Genomic DNA, 15,283 nt, shown 5'->3' with positions numbered 1-15,283 from the left:
ATTCTGGTATTAGAGTTCAATTTCAGCATGGCAGTTACACTGAAACAATGCAGTTGTTATTTCAGCTACTTTCATTCAGCTATGTGTATGCACTACTACTGGATGTTAACTGGTATGAGCACGCGAGGAATTATTTTTCTTTTATCTGTTTGACTTGAAGGGAAAACAAAGTAATTGTGCAATCCAGGGCAGCTGATCATTTTACTGAAAAGTTTTAGAATTTGATTATAATATAACAACATCACACTAAAGAGCAGGGATCATGAAAAAACAGGTAGCAAGTAAGCTTGTGTCTGATTTATTTCACCAGACTGCCATCCTGCTTCACTAAGGATAAGCCTCAAAATTACTTTTCTAGTCCATGCACTTTCACTCGCATGCTTTTCTTTTGCTCATGTCTACACTGCATTTGTATTTGCAAGTCACATAATACCATTAAACTGCATTTAACTATGCTACTATTCACCTTGTACAGGCTTCTCTCCAACTGCACCTCCAAAATCCTCACGTAACTGCAGCAAAATATATGACATTAGCCAGAAGAAATCTAATTTGTAGGAAAAGACGACTTACAAATAAAGTCCATTCAAGTAATCAAGTAACCAAACTTCAATGATATGCCCAGAACTGCCACGCAATGTTGCATCAAGGAGTCTTCTATGACTTCGTTTCACTAGTTGTAGTATAACATACTTTGTTCTTACATTAAAAAAAGCAGCACTACCACAGTCGCTGCAGACCTGTGTGCAAGTTATGGGGACTTCATTGTATTAGCAGTTCACGTCCGAATTGTTTCAGATTCAGTGATAGCTTCATACGATTACATACACTTCCCAGCTATGAGACTGAGGCAGTTACAAAATGCTTATACGACCATACTAGCTGCATATTCCTTGTGAAACGTAAGACAACATGAACAATTTTATTTGTTACGGTTCTCCCTATCTTATTTTTCTACAGGTTATCGACTAGCAAAGCTTAGCACTGCATTTCATTAGCTGTCTTGCAATTTATTTTTTTCCTGTATATAAATACTTTTCTGCGAACGGGAGGAACAGGAAATATATACCATTTAACTGAAAAATTCCCCAAACACAGCTGGCCTCATCTACAGTGGCTATCCTCTATCATTTGTGAAGGCAACCTTGTAAAAGCAAAGCTGGAACATTCATGCAACTTTTCAGGGAAGAAGGAAACTATTTCATGTATCCTCTGTGGGAAGTTCACGAGCAATTTATTTAATCAAAGAGAATTTTATAGAACCTCTGTACAGCCAACAGTCTAAGAGAGTCTGTCTTAGCTCTTCTAGCCAGTATTTATGCACACCCTGTTCATCCCCATAGTCCTTCAAATTTGGATGTCCACACGTAAACATTGTCTACCTTTGGAAGAACCAGATCAAAGCCTGTCCTTCACAGCTTCTATGTTTCCTGTATTTACCACCTCTGACCAACTGCAAACACTTAACCACATTTAAAAAACAAACCAGCTACAGTTTGGTGGAATAAAGAATAAGATTCTACTAGAACTCAAAACGTTTTAGAATAATGTATTAAATTGGAATAACTTTGAATGTGGAGATCAGGCTACGCCTCCAAAGCTTCTGAGTGAGACTGTGTTATGCTAAGTATGGAGAGATTTCACTGCTGCTGTGTTTGTTCAGCAAAGAACATCCTGGCAAGTGAAAAACGCAAGCACACAATAAAAGATTCGTGAAAACAAGACTGCAAGCAGCCAGCTCAGTTTCATACTGCAAATTTTTGGCAGACATTCAACTCCTTCTGCTGTTTTTTCTTGCAGGCACATCTATCTGTGTGATGTCACCAGATTCAGCGAGGGAGGGAGCCAGAACAAATTGGACTGACAGTGTCTTACAGCCTGCCAGCCTCTCAGCACATGTTGTTACTATACAAAGGCTGTCTAGAAACCAAACGTGCTCTACAGATTCACAGACTGTACCGCTTCCTTAAGGCAACTATGGAGAAGAGCCTATGGAAAAAGGGGGGGGGGGAGGGGGGGAAGAAATAAAACCTCAGTTTTGGCCAATCCATCTGCTTTGCAGTCAATTTAGGAAAAGCAAGGTAGGAAACTCCCCCAAACTCACAGCCAACTCTGTAGCCCACACCGTCACAGTGGTCACTGTCAGTAACCTGATGCACTTCCTGCAGACATTTTAATACCATCAGAGGCTCACTGGACAGGAGGACTGTCTTTGCCCCATCATCAGACATCTGCTTGTCGTAGTCATTGTGGTTGGAATCGAGGAGGTGTAAAATTAAATCTAGTGTAAGAGAAACACATACCCTCACACCAATTTTTTTTTTTTGCTTTGCTCTTTAAGACATCCTGAACATGAGCCCTCCAGAGAGTGAATCTACCACAACTAGTACTTACAGAACCATCCCCACTACAGCACTTCCGTTTCTCAGCTAGGAAGTTATCATCCAGGAGCACCGGTAGCTGGCTTCTGAGAATTCAGGCTAGGTAATGGTTTTTTGCCTGTCTGTTTTTAAAACAAGTGACAAACCATTACCCCTCACTTGAAATAGCCCATGCTGTTGCAAAGGTCTGCCTCAAATGCTGAAGCTACTGGAAATAGTGGATGAACCAGAAAAGCCGGAGGGGAAGTACAATCTACACCACGTGAAAAAAATTATTTAAAACATGAGGAAACATGTTTCAGTAAGCAGGGCATCACAAAGCCTGAATTCCGTGCCTTTTGGATCAGTGGCTGGGGAAGAAAATCACTTCAGTTCCATGCCTCAATAAAATCAGAACTAATGAATTTTATATTACCGAAGTAATTTTACAATTATTTTTTTTTTGTTGCATATAAGGAAAACAGCATAATTTGGCAAATACTATTCAGTAATATCAACTTCTGGCAGCAATGGGTTCAGGTTTTTTAACATGGTGAACAACTCAACCTTCTTCTATCAAGAGTTACCTAATCACAATTCTTCATGTTCTCTCTAGACAGTATGGTGAAGAAAAATACGAAACAACTGAGAGCAAAACCAGAAATTCCTTAAAATAGTTTTTGTGCTCAAGAACATAATGCTAAATATATTTTAATAGACAGATGAAAAGCTATTACAATAACACAGGTATGCATGTTTGCTTGTGTCAATGGGTATTTTGTCTCCACTTCACTTAGCTGAGTCTCACTTGAAAGAAAGAAGCATATTTATATGGCAGAACGATGGTCTAAAGCATGAGGCTACATTAAAATGAGTGTAAGGGAGAAAAGATAAAAAAGCATACAGAAAAAACAAGCATGAAATACATACCTCTTCCTAAGAGAAACACAAAGGGTCATTTAAAAAGAAAAATCAAGGGACATTCAAAATAAGTGCTGCTGTTGACTATTAGGATGGAGAGAACATCTGAAATGCTGCTACTAAAGTGAAGTGTGAAAGTTAACAGCTTGGATACCACCGCAGCATATACAGGCGGAATTCTACGCAGTGGTTACGACATCCGAAGCCTATGAAAAAAACCCAATGTGGATGCTACCTGGGGCTGACACTCAAACTGAAGAAATTGCCTTACTATTAGACATGCACATGATAAGAACTTTACAGAATGTCAACTGGAAATATTTAGACAGTCAATCATTAAATAACCTTCCCAGAGCTAACAAGTCCTCTAATCACAGGATTAAAACGATTCAAGATTTGTACGTCACAATCAGAATCACATGCCAAGACTTCCTGCCTGCAAACTGGAGGGGGCGGGGGAAAGGGAGGGGAGGCTCAAATTTCATTTGAGGTATAAAGAAACTCCGTTCATTTGACACTGATTGAGGAACCTGACAGTTCAAGTTACTGAAGTTTTCTTTACCCAAAGCTATATCCTGTAAGCTCTCTCCTATACTTTATCCCAGCTTCCTAATTTTCAAGAAAATCAAGGACACTGTCTAAGGAGCAAGAGATGATTATATCACTCAATTTCAGATGAAATAGTATTTCTAAGAAGTCATAGACTTCCACAGCTGCAAAAGCAAAGCACACCCCTCAAATCAACAGCAAACTAAAATCTTAACTCCCCTCACTGGGAACAGTTTGCATTCTGTGATATTTCGGTTTTCACAAAAAAATAAGGAACTTCAGTATTGACTTCCATTTCTAACAACAACAAATTACTTTGGGGAAGAGATTTTTGTAACACCCAAGTAGTTTCTGGGCCTAGAGGTAATTACTCCATCTTTAAATACTGTACACTGCTTTACTTCAACATTAGCTGCATCCCTGAAAGAAGGGAAAATACTTCAGTTGGAAAACAAACATGAACAAAGATATTTAACACAATGCCGGGGCCCACATAAACATGACAACAGAGAAAGCAGAAAAGGAACTCTGAATGAGAATGTAGTGCACATTCAAAATATCTGACACAAAGCTGCTATTTGTAGTTTACTCAGGATACCCACACAAGTGCAACTATGGGACCAAACCCTGCCCTATTTTTTGAAGCTCTATGACTTTGAACATGAGATCAGAGAAAAAAAGAAAATAAACGCTCTGCATATAATTCTTCACTATCAAAATCCACTGCTCAATATAACACCCTTGACAGTAAGATTTAACCAAATCCCACGTTCTTGACCCACAATCCTCATCCAGTGCTATTCTCCTTTCTCACACCCCATGCAGTGTGCACAAACATAGATCATTCCCACGTGAGCAGCCCTATACAGCAAGTGCGGCAAAACCACAAACAGGCGCAGATAAACCTTTTCCAAGCAGGTCTGCTGCTGAGAGACTGCCTGTACAAAGGTACCCTGAATTTGCAAAGCCAGGTGAAGCCTGTGCTGAAGTAAGGCAGTGAATCACTCTATTTTTATGGGTGTATACATACAAAAAAAAGTTGGTAGCAGCACAAAGCAAGTGCATCTACTTTTTTCCAAGATTGCTCTAAGGATTTTTGCATTCACCTTACTGATTAGCAGCTTCTGAAGCTTAGTCATTGTAACACTGAGCAGCAGAATTACTTTCCTTCCGCACACAGCTTCAAGGGATTCACTATGAGTCCAGACAAGTTCAGAGATCCAGCACTCCAATCAAAACACCTCATTACTAAATATCCAGGACTGAATCTCAAAGACCGAGGAGAAACCTAATGCCTCAGAGAGTCTGTATATCGTTGAAGAATGTTACATGAAATCAAACCAACACACACACACATTTAAAAGCTATACTCGTCACCAATTTTTCTAGACTTTCACGATTAGATGGGACAGTTTAACAGAAATGGGGAGAAACACATAGAAATGGTGATTTCCTTTATAATTCAGAAGACCTTTAGCTTTCACATAATTTTCAGTTTACACATGGATAAATGGAGACCGAATAGTGACTCAACTTAGAATCATAGAATGTTTCGGGTTGGAAGGGACCTTTAGAGGTCATCTAATCCAACTTGCTGATAAAGATTTAAAAGCAAAGATTCTAGAAAAGGAAGAGCTCCATTCTTGTATTTTTAACAACACTTGTGCAGGTATTTAGCTGTGTACCAAGATCCACGATTTGTTCTATCCAACTTTCAGAAATACACTGAACTGATAGATGTATTGATAATTAACAGTTTTAGTAATTCATAGGTCTTCATAGAAACATGCTTGGAAGATTCAGTATTTTCAACCCAGAATTCATCATTCACACATGGGTTCACAGGCTGGTTAAATGGCCTTCAAAAGTAACTCAAACCAAGCAAATATATTGCCAGTGGGATTCTGTTTGCTATGCAAGGGCATTTTTTTGGATACCCTTCTCCCTCCTTTCTTTTCAATCTCACTACAAGTCCAGATGTACCACAACAGCAGTAACAACAAAAAGACTGCCAGACTCTTGGACAATGAAACGAGCAATGAGCTACAATTTCTCATCCAATGCTTGAAGCTGTTGCAAGGAAAGGTGTTCACAGAGTCAGAAAAAATTGGTGAGGACAGAAAAATTAAGTCAGATTTACACAACAAATACAGAGAAATCCTAAAATAGGTGGAACAAAGACTAACATGACTTACCAAACTCATTAGGATAAGTTTAGTTTGAAACCCTTTAATGAGGCAAGTAGGAATAAAACATAGCGACCCACCTACGCCACAGAGGACAGAGGTTAAAGAACTCAGCAGTCTGTCACACATAGGATTTGTTTACCAGATTTTCTGTTGATTGCATATTTGCACTTATTTTAAGAAGACAGAACCTATCTTTCAACTAAAACGACACTACTTCATTTAATATTTATACCCTTTTAACTGTTTTTCCCACCACCACTATAACTTAAGATAAAATTTCTGGGAAACTAGGGGAACAGCAGGGACAGAATTATCTGCCCTCATTCCCTCTGCTATTTCTTCCCTTGCTACCTAACAGCTAACAGTGGAACCAAGCTGTTGTTTATTTACCAGCGTTCTCCATCATCCACCCTTCCTCCCTGGCTGGCTATACTTTAAAGCCCTGTAGTAAAGAAGGTCCCTTTATTAACCAGACTTCAGAGATGTGTCATTCCCTATCTGTCAACAGTCTCCTGGACAGAAAGGACTAACAACAGGGATCCAGCCAACATATTGGACTAGTCTCCTCCTTTTTCACCAGCTATCCTATACTCAGCTTCCGCTGAACTGTGTCAGAGAATGCTGTTAAAAACAATTCCTCCACAGTAGTGCCCCATTGACACAGGTACTCATCACAACGTCTGATGTCTTCCCAGTGTCACAAACTTTGCTTTTAAGTTACCATTACTACAAATACTGCCAGAGCCCCTCCTGGTATCATTCCACACTATTTCACCCTAAATGCACCGTCTCATAGCATCCATCCCTAGCTGTCCATGACAGTAACACTTCTGACAGGCTTACATATTACTAAGCGCTACTTCACCTGTTCACTAATCAATTGAATCAAATTCAAAGTAATCTTGAGCACTTGAGTTTCCAGAGTTACACAGAGTACAGATGGAGGCCATCTGTTATCAACCACTATTTTTTTATTTTTTTTTTTTTTTTAAGACAGAACTACAGCCTTCTCTTCCACAACCAGCTGGAAGAGAGCGAATCCTAATTCTCCTCCAGCTGGGAGCCAAAGCTTGACGAACGCCCTTGGAGAGCAAGGGTGAGCTCTCAAAATGTAATTACAATACTCTGGTTGCAGATCATTTATGCACTCCACCCAAAACAAACCAATCCACAAATAACTTCCTTACCAGTAATGGGACAGTCCTTTGCTTTAAGACATGAAATTAACAGTTATTAACCTAAACCAGGCACAATACAGCAATAGCTATTGTATGCTTAAAGGCCTTCAAAACAACTATGATGCCCTCAAAGCACATGAACTTTCTAAAAAGAGAGAAGTTTGGCTTCATGTGATAAACATGAGTGCACACTGGGATCTAGAACTATTATTTGCAAGAGGGAAGGCCTAAAGGATGCTGTGTATATAATAACGCACAGTTAAAGTGATTGATAAGTACCAACAGACATAAATAGCAACACAAAACTAGGGAACAGACATTCCATAAGGAACACAGGTGAGACAGCAGCACAGGGAATCTGCTTTAAATATTCCTATTTTTCAGCCACAGAAGTTTCCCTCATTTTTTTTCAGGAAGCACTTTCAGAATTTTTGTTTTTATACTTTCAGCTATACCACAGGACAATATTAAGATATTTACTTAAAGGTTGCTACAGCCATATCCAGTTTAACTGACATAGAAGACAGTTTCAAGGAGAGCGCAAATGGAAATCAATTAATACCATCTGTATTTTCCTTCTAATTGTGGAAGAAATGGTCCTACTATTGTCCCGAGATAAAATTTCAAATGCTCTGGAAACATCCAACATGTACATCAATTATTTCAACTTCTCCTTCAATTAGCTGATGCGTTAACGTATTATTTTAATAATAATGATTTTACAAAAATTCTTATAGCCTTTTGACCTGTATTCTGTAACAAGTGTCAATGAAACAAAAGCAGAGCAAGCTGCTTTAACTAGAGCTTCCAGCCTTAAGACCTGCATCTTACTACAGCCGTACCAGGAAAGAGCTCTTTGCTTTTAAAAAGTACTAAATATTACTGTATTGTAGTAGCTTTGTAGTAGTGCAGTAATTCTTACATTGTAGTAAAACTATAGTAACTATTAAACAGTACTTGTTAATTATAGTCATACTGCAAAAAAATCATGTATAGACACACAAATGGTAACTTTAATTCCTATTTGTTAAATGCATTATTATTATTTTTGTTGACAGTAAATGGATAAACAGAATAAGCAGGGTAGTAAAACAATACACTTAAGCATTCTAGGGAGAACAGCTTTAGCATTTATCAAAACCTGCTGCATTAATAAGGTAACACAGTTTGCCTGCACTTTTATACAAGCACTATGTTCTGTTCTCCCACATCTTCATTGGTTTTTGACTAAAGCCAGTAATCAAGCTGTGGCTGGGTTCCTCCTTCTAGCTTGACCATCATACTACACAATTTTAAAATCATGCTAAATAATTCCGAAGGAAGATATACCCTGCAGAAAGTACTGCCATAATACACAGTCATAATTTTTTATAATCCAAATACCATGAATGCATGCTTTGTAATGACTAAAAGGCATAAATAGAATTTTAAGCTCGGAGCTAATATACCATGACCTTCATTTGTTACAGATAGTATTATCTTGTGCTGTCCATCTCGTGTATTGTCTTATTTCACACTAAATGCCAACTTTCTAAAACAAGATGCTTTTCAGTTATGCTTTTGTACAGTGCCAATATGCCTAACTACTAGGTACCATAGCCCTACAAATAAAGGCTACTGTACCAATGAGAACTGCTCAGGAAGACAACCCAGGGCTTTGCAAACCAACATAGGTTCAGTGAGAGCTTCTGTTTCAACAAAACAGAAAGGAAGAAAGAAAAAAAAAAAGAAAGCAAAGTTATCTATTTCCAAGTTTCTGATCAAAAGATTCTTAAAGTGTTGTAATCTGCAATCCTTTTCCCCAACATTCTAAAGAGGCAGCATACAACTGCATAAGAAGTTTCTCACAATTAAATACATAATATGCATTTGATAGCCATACATAAGCATCAGATACTCATTACTTTTCAGGCTTCAAATGCACAAATGGAGTATGTCAAAGTAAGTGTCTGTAAGAGAGAGAAATCAGTCTTCCTTGTCTGGCATATGCAACCCACCTCTTGTGCCAAAAAGTAAGCAAGGAAATAAAGGTATTAGTGGTACAGATAAACCAAAACCCTAGCAGATCGCATGGCCAACTCAGCAGCATGCAACCAAGGTCTCTGATGATGCGCCAGTTCACAACAGAGATGGTTAAAGAGGCTACTGCCCTGTGCTGCCTTCTCTGTCCCTTCATCGGAGATTCTCTTCCTCCAGCAGCAGCTGAATTTCACAACACAGAACATTAACTTAAACCAACAATTTCATTTAATAGCAATAAACTGGGCTACAAACCACAGCAGTTGAGGAGCAAAACACCACTTGCTTTGTAAGGGCTGTGGTAACGTCTGGCATAGATGCAAGGTGTCGGCAAGAATTGGATTAACTTTCTAAATCATCTCTACAGCACCTGCCCCAGTCATGAACAAAAAAAGCCCCAAACCAAAAACCCAATCAAGCGGTGGCGAAATATCCCAGAAAATTTCATTGAGGTACTTTTCTGCATACTCATGTCAAGCCTTTCTATTCCCAAAGACATCTCAGTAGCCAGTATGTATTAAAACAGTATAATTGTTTATTCTGTTTAGCTTTTGTAAAGATGGCAAAAAAAAATCTGCCCTCAGCTATCTGAAGATATATGGCATTCATTTAAAGATAAGTTATGGTTTCCAAAGCAGCACAAAAGAATTTTTTTCTCCCACCTCAGAAAAAGCATTTTTTAAACTAATAATCAGTAGGAAGTTTCAAGAAATTAAACTGTTACTCTGAACAAATACTAGCATACAGCAATTCTTCCTCAAGAAAAAAAAATACTTTAAAAAGTAAAAATCCTGTTTCAGTCCGCAAGTATACTAATTACACATGAAACAGAAGTGACAGTTATAATTTAAAGAAATCTTTCATGCATATTTAATCAGGGCTTTACTGTAGAAATTGCACTGTAACAGCAGGATTACTTTAGAGTCTAGCTTGCACAGTGTTGCTCATTCCCTACAGATGTCACTGGCGGATGGGGGACTCAGTGCCCAGCGTTCTTTGCTCCACGCTTACCACCTCTTCGGCTGACCTAATGTGGGAGGCCTGACTTCCAGCTATGCTGGAGGGATAGCGCTTGCCTGATACTTACCCAAGAGGCAGCAACTCAATGGTCTTCTCTTTCACTACAATTTCAGCATGAACTCCCTTTACTTTTAGGCATTGCAACAATTTGTCACACCCCCCCCCTCTTTCTTTCCAGAGCAGGGGTAGATATTGTGAATCTTACCAGTCTGTCACCTATCATAGAAACACCACCAAAGTCAAGTACAATGTTTAGTCCAAAACGTCACAAGGAATGCAAAACCAGCTCATAACTGCAATTCCCATTTTAGCTTCTGAAGTACAGGAAACTGAAAAGAAAGAAAAGGCCACTTCCCTAAAGACTACATATGAGTAAAGGCACACATAGCACTTAAAACTGAAATTAAAGACAACTCATCTTTTGCCAGCCATTGTCACTAACAGATAAGCAAATTTCAGCACTGAGCTCTGCCCATCAGCAGGTTTTTTTTCTGTTGCTTGTTTTCACCCAAGTAATGGTTTTAGGCCAGGGATTTCAAAACCATAATGTCAGCAGCATGTCATTACTACCTGGTAAGCCATGATAATTTGCCAGGTTTTTTTTCCCTTGAACACTAGAATGTGGTATTCACAGAACACTGAGACAAAAAAATAAGATTTGAAAAAAAGCTAATAGTATTTCTTAAGCAAAGCTTCTGTAGTGCTGCTTTATGTTTATTTTGTTTAAAAAAATTTAAGTCTCAACTTTCATAGACCTCCTGCAAGGTACCCAGTTTCATAATACACAGGAAAATATTGCATGTTCACTTCTAGGTATCTAAACAAACTGATACTACTCTCAAACAGACAGGTAAGCACTTGCAGCTGAGTGGAAGCTACATTTGAACAAATGAAAGGAAGGAATGTTACACCTTTAAGATTCATAAATTTGTATCAGATGATATATGGAGAGTACTTAAATGGATGTTGAAGACCAAATAGTGCAAGGATAGAAGATTAATGACAGCAAAATAGAGACACGTCATTAGGATTTCTCAGGTTTGGGAGGTTGAGCTTTTGTTCATGATGTTGCCAAGGCTCTTCCAAGAATCAAGATAAATGCTGTCACAATACTCCCAAAGAATCTGTACCGAGCAATTCCATTAATGAAAAAAAAGGCGAAAAACCCCAATCCTCCCTCCCCCCCAAAAATCCCTCACCATTCTCAAGCAACCAATAAGTCAAGAAAATTAGTACTGTGTAGTAAGCTTTTTGCACCTGCCTAACTGGTTGAGATTTAACAGAAACAGTAGCGTGAAGGAAGACTATCACATAGTGTCTACATTAAAAAAAAAAACCAAACCACACAAACTAGGAAAATCCCGTAGAATAGGAACTGATCTTCTGGCTTCCACTGACTTGCCAGTCAATTAATTCTGGCAGAATCTACACAGATGTTTTAATCCTATCTTCAAAATTACTTAAGAAAATGGTATGAAACTCAGCGTGGGTTACACAGCACAGAGATGGTACATGAAGAGCAGAAATCTAGGATGTTAGTTTAAAACACACACACACAAAAATCAGAATAATTTATTGAAGAAATCCCTTGTAAAATTTCTACTATAGCTACTGTGCATTCTAATGTTATAACAATCCTTTCAGCATTCAAGCTGCTCAGACCTGAGCAGGTAGAAATTAATTAGGGAGAGTATCTAACAGCCCAAAATGCACATAAACAGATGTGTGCATGTGTTTGTGCACACATGGCACACACAAGAACCTTATACACCTATTTTTCTGGAGGACAAAAAACAACCCCCAGATCAAATTCAGTATTTATGGTAGTCCATATTACCATTCACCACTCTGATATATCCCATTTTAAGAAAACCCCAGGGAACACTTAATCTGAAAGAATATCAAGCTGGTCCTGAGTTTTGGCACATTACAAGACGACTGAATGGGCTGCAAAACATACTGTGTTAATAATAATATGCACAGCTAATATTTTCTGCTGTTACTACCACTCTCAATCCAGCTGCTTCATGTGCCAGGCTTGTTTACATCCAGTTTTCATACCATTTTACAGCTATACTGATTTCATTACAGATATAGATGGAGAAGTACATAGGAAACATTTGTAGACAGAACACTTGAAAAAAGGATAGAGGAAGCTGCTGAAATTCCCAGCATAGTGATACTTACTTCCTACGTTCCACCAGCTCACAACACAACACTCTGACTAGTTAAGTACTGCGTCCACAGAAGAGCTCCCACAGTTAAATTAGAATTTCGGAGAAACTTTTACTGGCAATAAAGCAGCTGTGCAGATTTTTTTTTGATTTTTTTTTTAGGGAGAAGGCTCTTACAGTAGTTTAAAGTCTTCAAATCCTGATAGATCATAAAGCAACCCTCTCACCAGAGAGTGAAGCTGACTTGAAAAAATACAAGCAGCACACACTGAAAGAACTCATCCCCAAAGAGGATATTTCCAACACCACCAAAATTTCCAACACCAACAAAATTCCCAACACTGCTGAAAAATCTATTACAGATAGAAAAAATAATTTTCAAATTCTACAAGTCCTGGAGACGAGTAATGCAAAAGATATGAATTACTGGCAAATTGGTCTTCAATAAACAAAGACAGATTTCCGTTTTACTCTGCTTCCACGGTAGCACAAGGACAGGAAAGATACTGAGTGGGTATGAATTTCACTCCAACAACTTCATCTTGAGGTTGGAGTGGAGGGTCAAAGACCTTACGCATGCAGAAGGATGGAAGAAAGGAGGGGGGGAAAGCATAAAAATAAGAGAAAATAATAGAAAAATACTTCTATTTGTATAATGACCTATATTTAACAAGGGTGGGGGGAGGCACACAAAGGGGAATAGAAGTCCATGAGTGTTCATTCCAGCATTTCCATGCTCTCTACATCCTCCAATTTCACTCTTCAACTACTACATCCTATATACCTTTTCTTCCTATTTCACAACAAAGCTGCTCTGGGACACAAAGTGATTTTTTCATTGTGAACAAAGAAAGCCTCGACCACAGCATTAGGTGGCAATTGCTAATCAGCGCTTCACTATGTTATCTGTACTCAAATAAGAAGCCAAAGTGGCAGTCAAATAAAAATCTGAAAGTAAGAGATAATCTCAAGTTTGCTTTGCAAATCCACCTCACCTAAAAGTAAGGAGGCTTACTTCCTATGTATTGCTAACATAACTATAGTAAGCCTGTTAGCATATATTCAATTCCACTGTACAGAAGCATTAAGAGGTAAATTCCCCACATTAGTTCATTTGTAGTTTTCAAGTCCAAAGTACAAATTATGATCTATTATGCTTCCTCTGATCATGCTTAGACATTTGGATACAGTAGGATCCTAAATGCAAATTAGTAATTTCTAATTTACAAGATACAAGTTAAACAAATCATTGACCTCAAACTGAGACTCTATATTGACACATTCCATCAATCACAAGAAAATGCCCATGCAAACTGGGTCTTACCTTATCCTTTTCATGGGGAAGGAGACACACTGGAGGGAGACAGGAAAGAGACTCAAAACTCTCCTTCCCATCAGCGTTAGTGGTTGCTTTAGTGTTGAGTTGGTACAGAGGTCCATCTTTAAGGAGCCTACCATGGCCAACAGCACGTTTGACAGCTAATCGTAATTGCTGGTGAAAAATGGAGGCAGTGCTACCTCCAAATAATGCAGACACATCTTTCTGACCTTTCAGAAAGCGCTCAATATTCTTCAAGGATGAACCACTAGACTCAGCCAAGCTCTCAATTGCCCGTTTGATAAGTTTATTCCAGTCCACGTTTGGTTTACCATCCAACTTGCCATGGTTCCGAGGCTTCGGAAGTGCTATTCTCCCAGGATTATCAGGATCCTTGTAGGAGTTGAGACCCTTATTGGAGACTTTTAAAATAGTTCCATCTTTTACACTCAACTCCAACTGTTCCAGAACAGTTTTGCGGTCCAAACCGTGAGAAGATGACACTGCATTGCATATCCTCTCCTCTGAAGGGCGCTGTTTTTGCTTCTTTACCTTTTTGATTGCCTCCAAAATCCACTCTGTATACAGCGGGTTGGCGAGTTTTACCATGGTGAAGAATTCTGTATATCCATAGAGTCGTTATCCTTTATCCCGATGCTGAACAAGTTTCACACAATGAGAAAACAGATTCTCGAATGATGGGAACCAGCTAACCATAGCATACACGTTTTCTGTTCTGAATTACTCCTCCTTTCTCAAACATTATTTGTTTTCACACTGAAGAGAGGAAAGCAAAGCAATTAGAAATTTCCTCATTCTTTCCAGTAAATCACATAACAGCTTCAGAGAAAGTTTTTCCATAAAGGTATAAAGGTCTCACCTCAGCTTCTGGTCTGCACACTCACAATCAGAAGAACATTAGGCCTGGAAGAAAGCAAGAAGAGAGACATTTCCAAAGAACAGTTAGGGAAAAAAAAAGGAAAATAAAAATTCACAGTCAACATTAATTCATTAAACACACAGCAGAGTTTTAATCCACTACTACAGTTCTGAAACACTGAAGTAATACTTAAGGTTTTATCTTCACTACTAATAAAAGCATGCTTTAACACTGAAATAACTCCAGACAACCTAGAGAAAAAAGTGTGCCCTTCAGTCCATAACTCTGTATAAATTCTATACCAAGTTTTATGCCATTGCTGAGCACAACCAAACAAAGATCTTAAAAAAAGCAGGAGCTCTCTTCATTTTTGCACATGGAAGACACTGCCTGAAACTTCAATATAAAGCAGTAAGAGTAGCCAAGTGTCTTGAGCAAGCAGCAAGAAACTTTCAGAGCTGTTCCAGGAGCATAATCATAGGTCTGATTCCCTCCTGCTAAGAAAAGCCATGACAGTTGTTCCATCAAGGAAAAAAGTGAAGAAACGCAGCTGGAGATTGTAATTAAATGTTCCACTTTCAGAGACCATAGAAAAGAAGAATACAACACTATAATCTTCAGTATAGATGAGGCACACTGAAAACACTTGAGGACAAAGTAACAGGTGACCAGCAC

At 38.5% G+C, this 15,283-nt stretch overlaps 1 protein-coding gene across 1 annotated transcript in view; it reads right to left on the bottom strand.

Annotated features, from left to right (window-relative positions):
* The window catches only part of KAT6A (lysine acetyltransferase 6A), a 49,136-nt gene extending 34,490 nt beyond the window's left edge, over positions 1-14,646 (bottom strand). The window contains exons 1-2 of the mRNA XM_035888684.1: positions 14,609-14,646; positions 13,735-14,505 (exon numbers count right to left, since the gene is read on the bottom strand). Coding sequence (XP_035744577.1) covers positions 13,735-14,337 — 603 coding nt within the window. The 5' untranslated portion in view covers positions 14,338-14,505; positions 14,609-14,646. The remainder of the gene's footprint in view (positions 1-13,734; positions 14,506-14,608) is intronic.
* Between the last annotated feature and the right edge of the window lie 637 nt (positions 14,647-15,283).

Source organism: Egretta garzetta, unplaced genomic scaffold (assembly GCF_000687185.1).
Source record: "Egretta garzetta isolate BGI_Z169 unplaced genomic scaffold, ASM68718v1 scaffold481, whole genome shotgun sequence".
NCBI lineage: Eukaryota > Metazoa > Chordata > Aves > Pelecaniformes > Ardeidae > Egretta > Egretta garzetta.
This window is presented reverse-complemented; position numbering and strand designations above follow the sequence as displayed.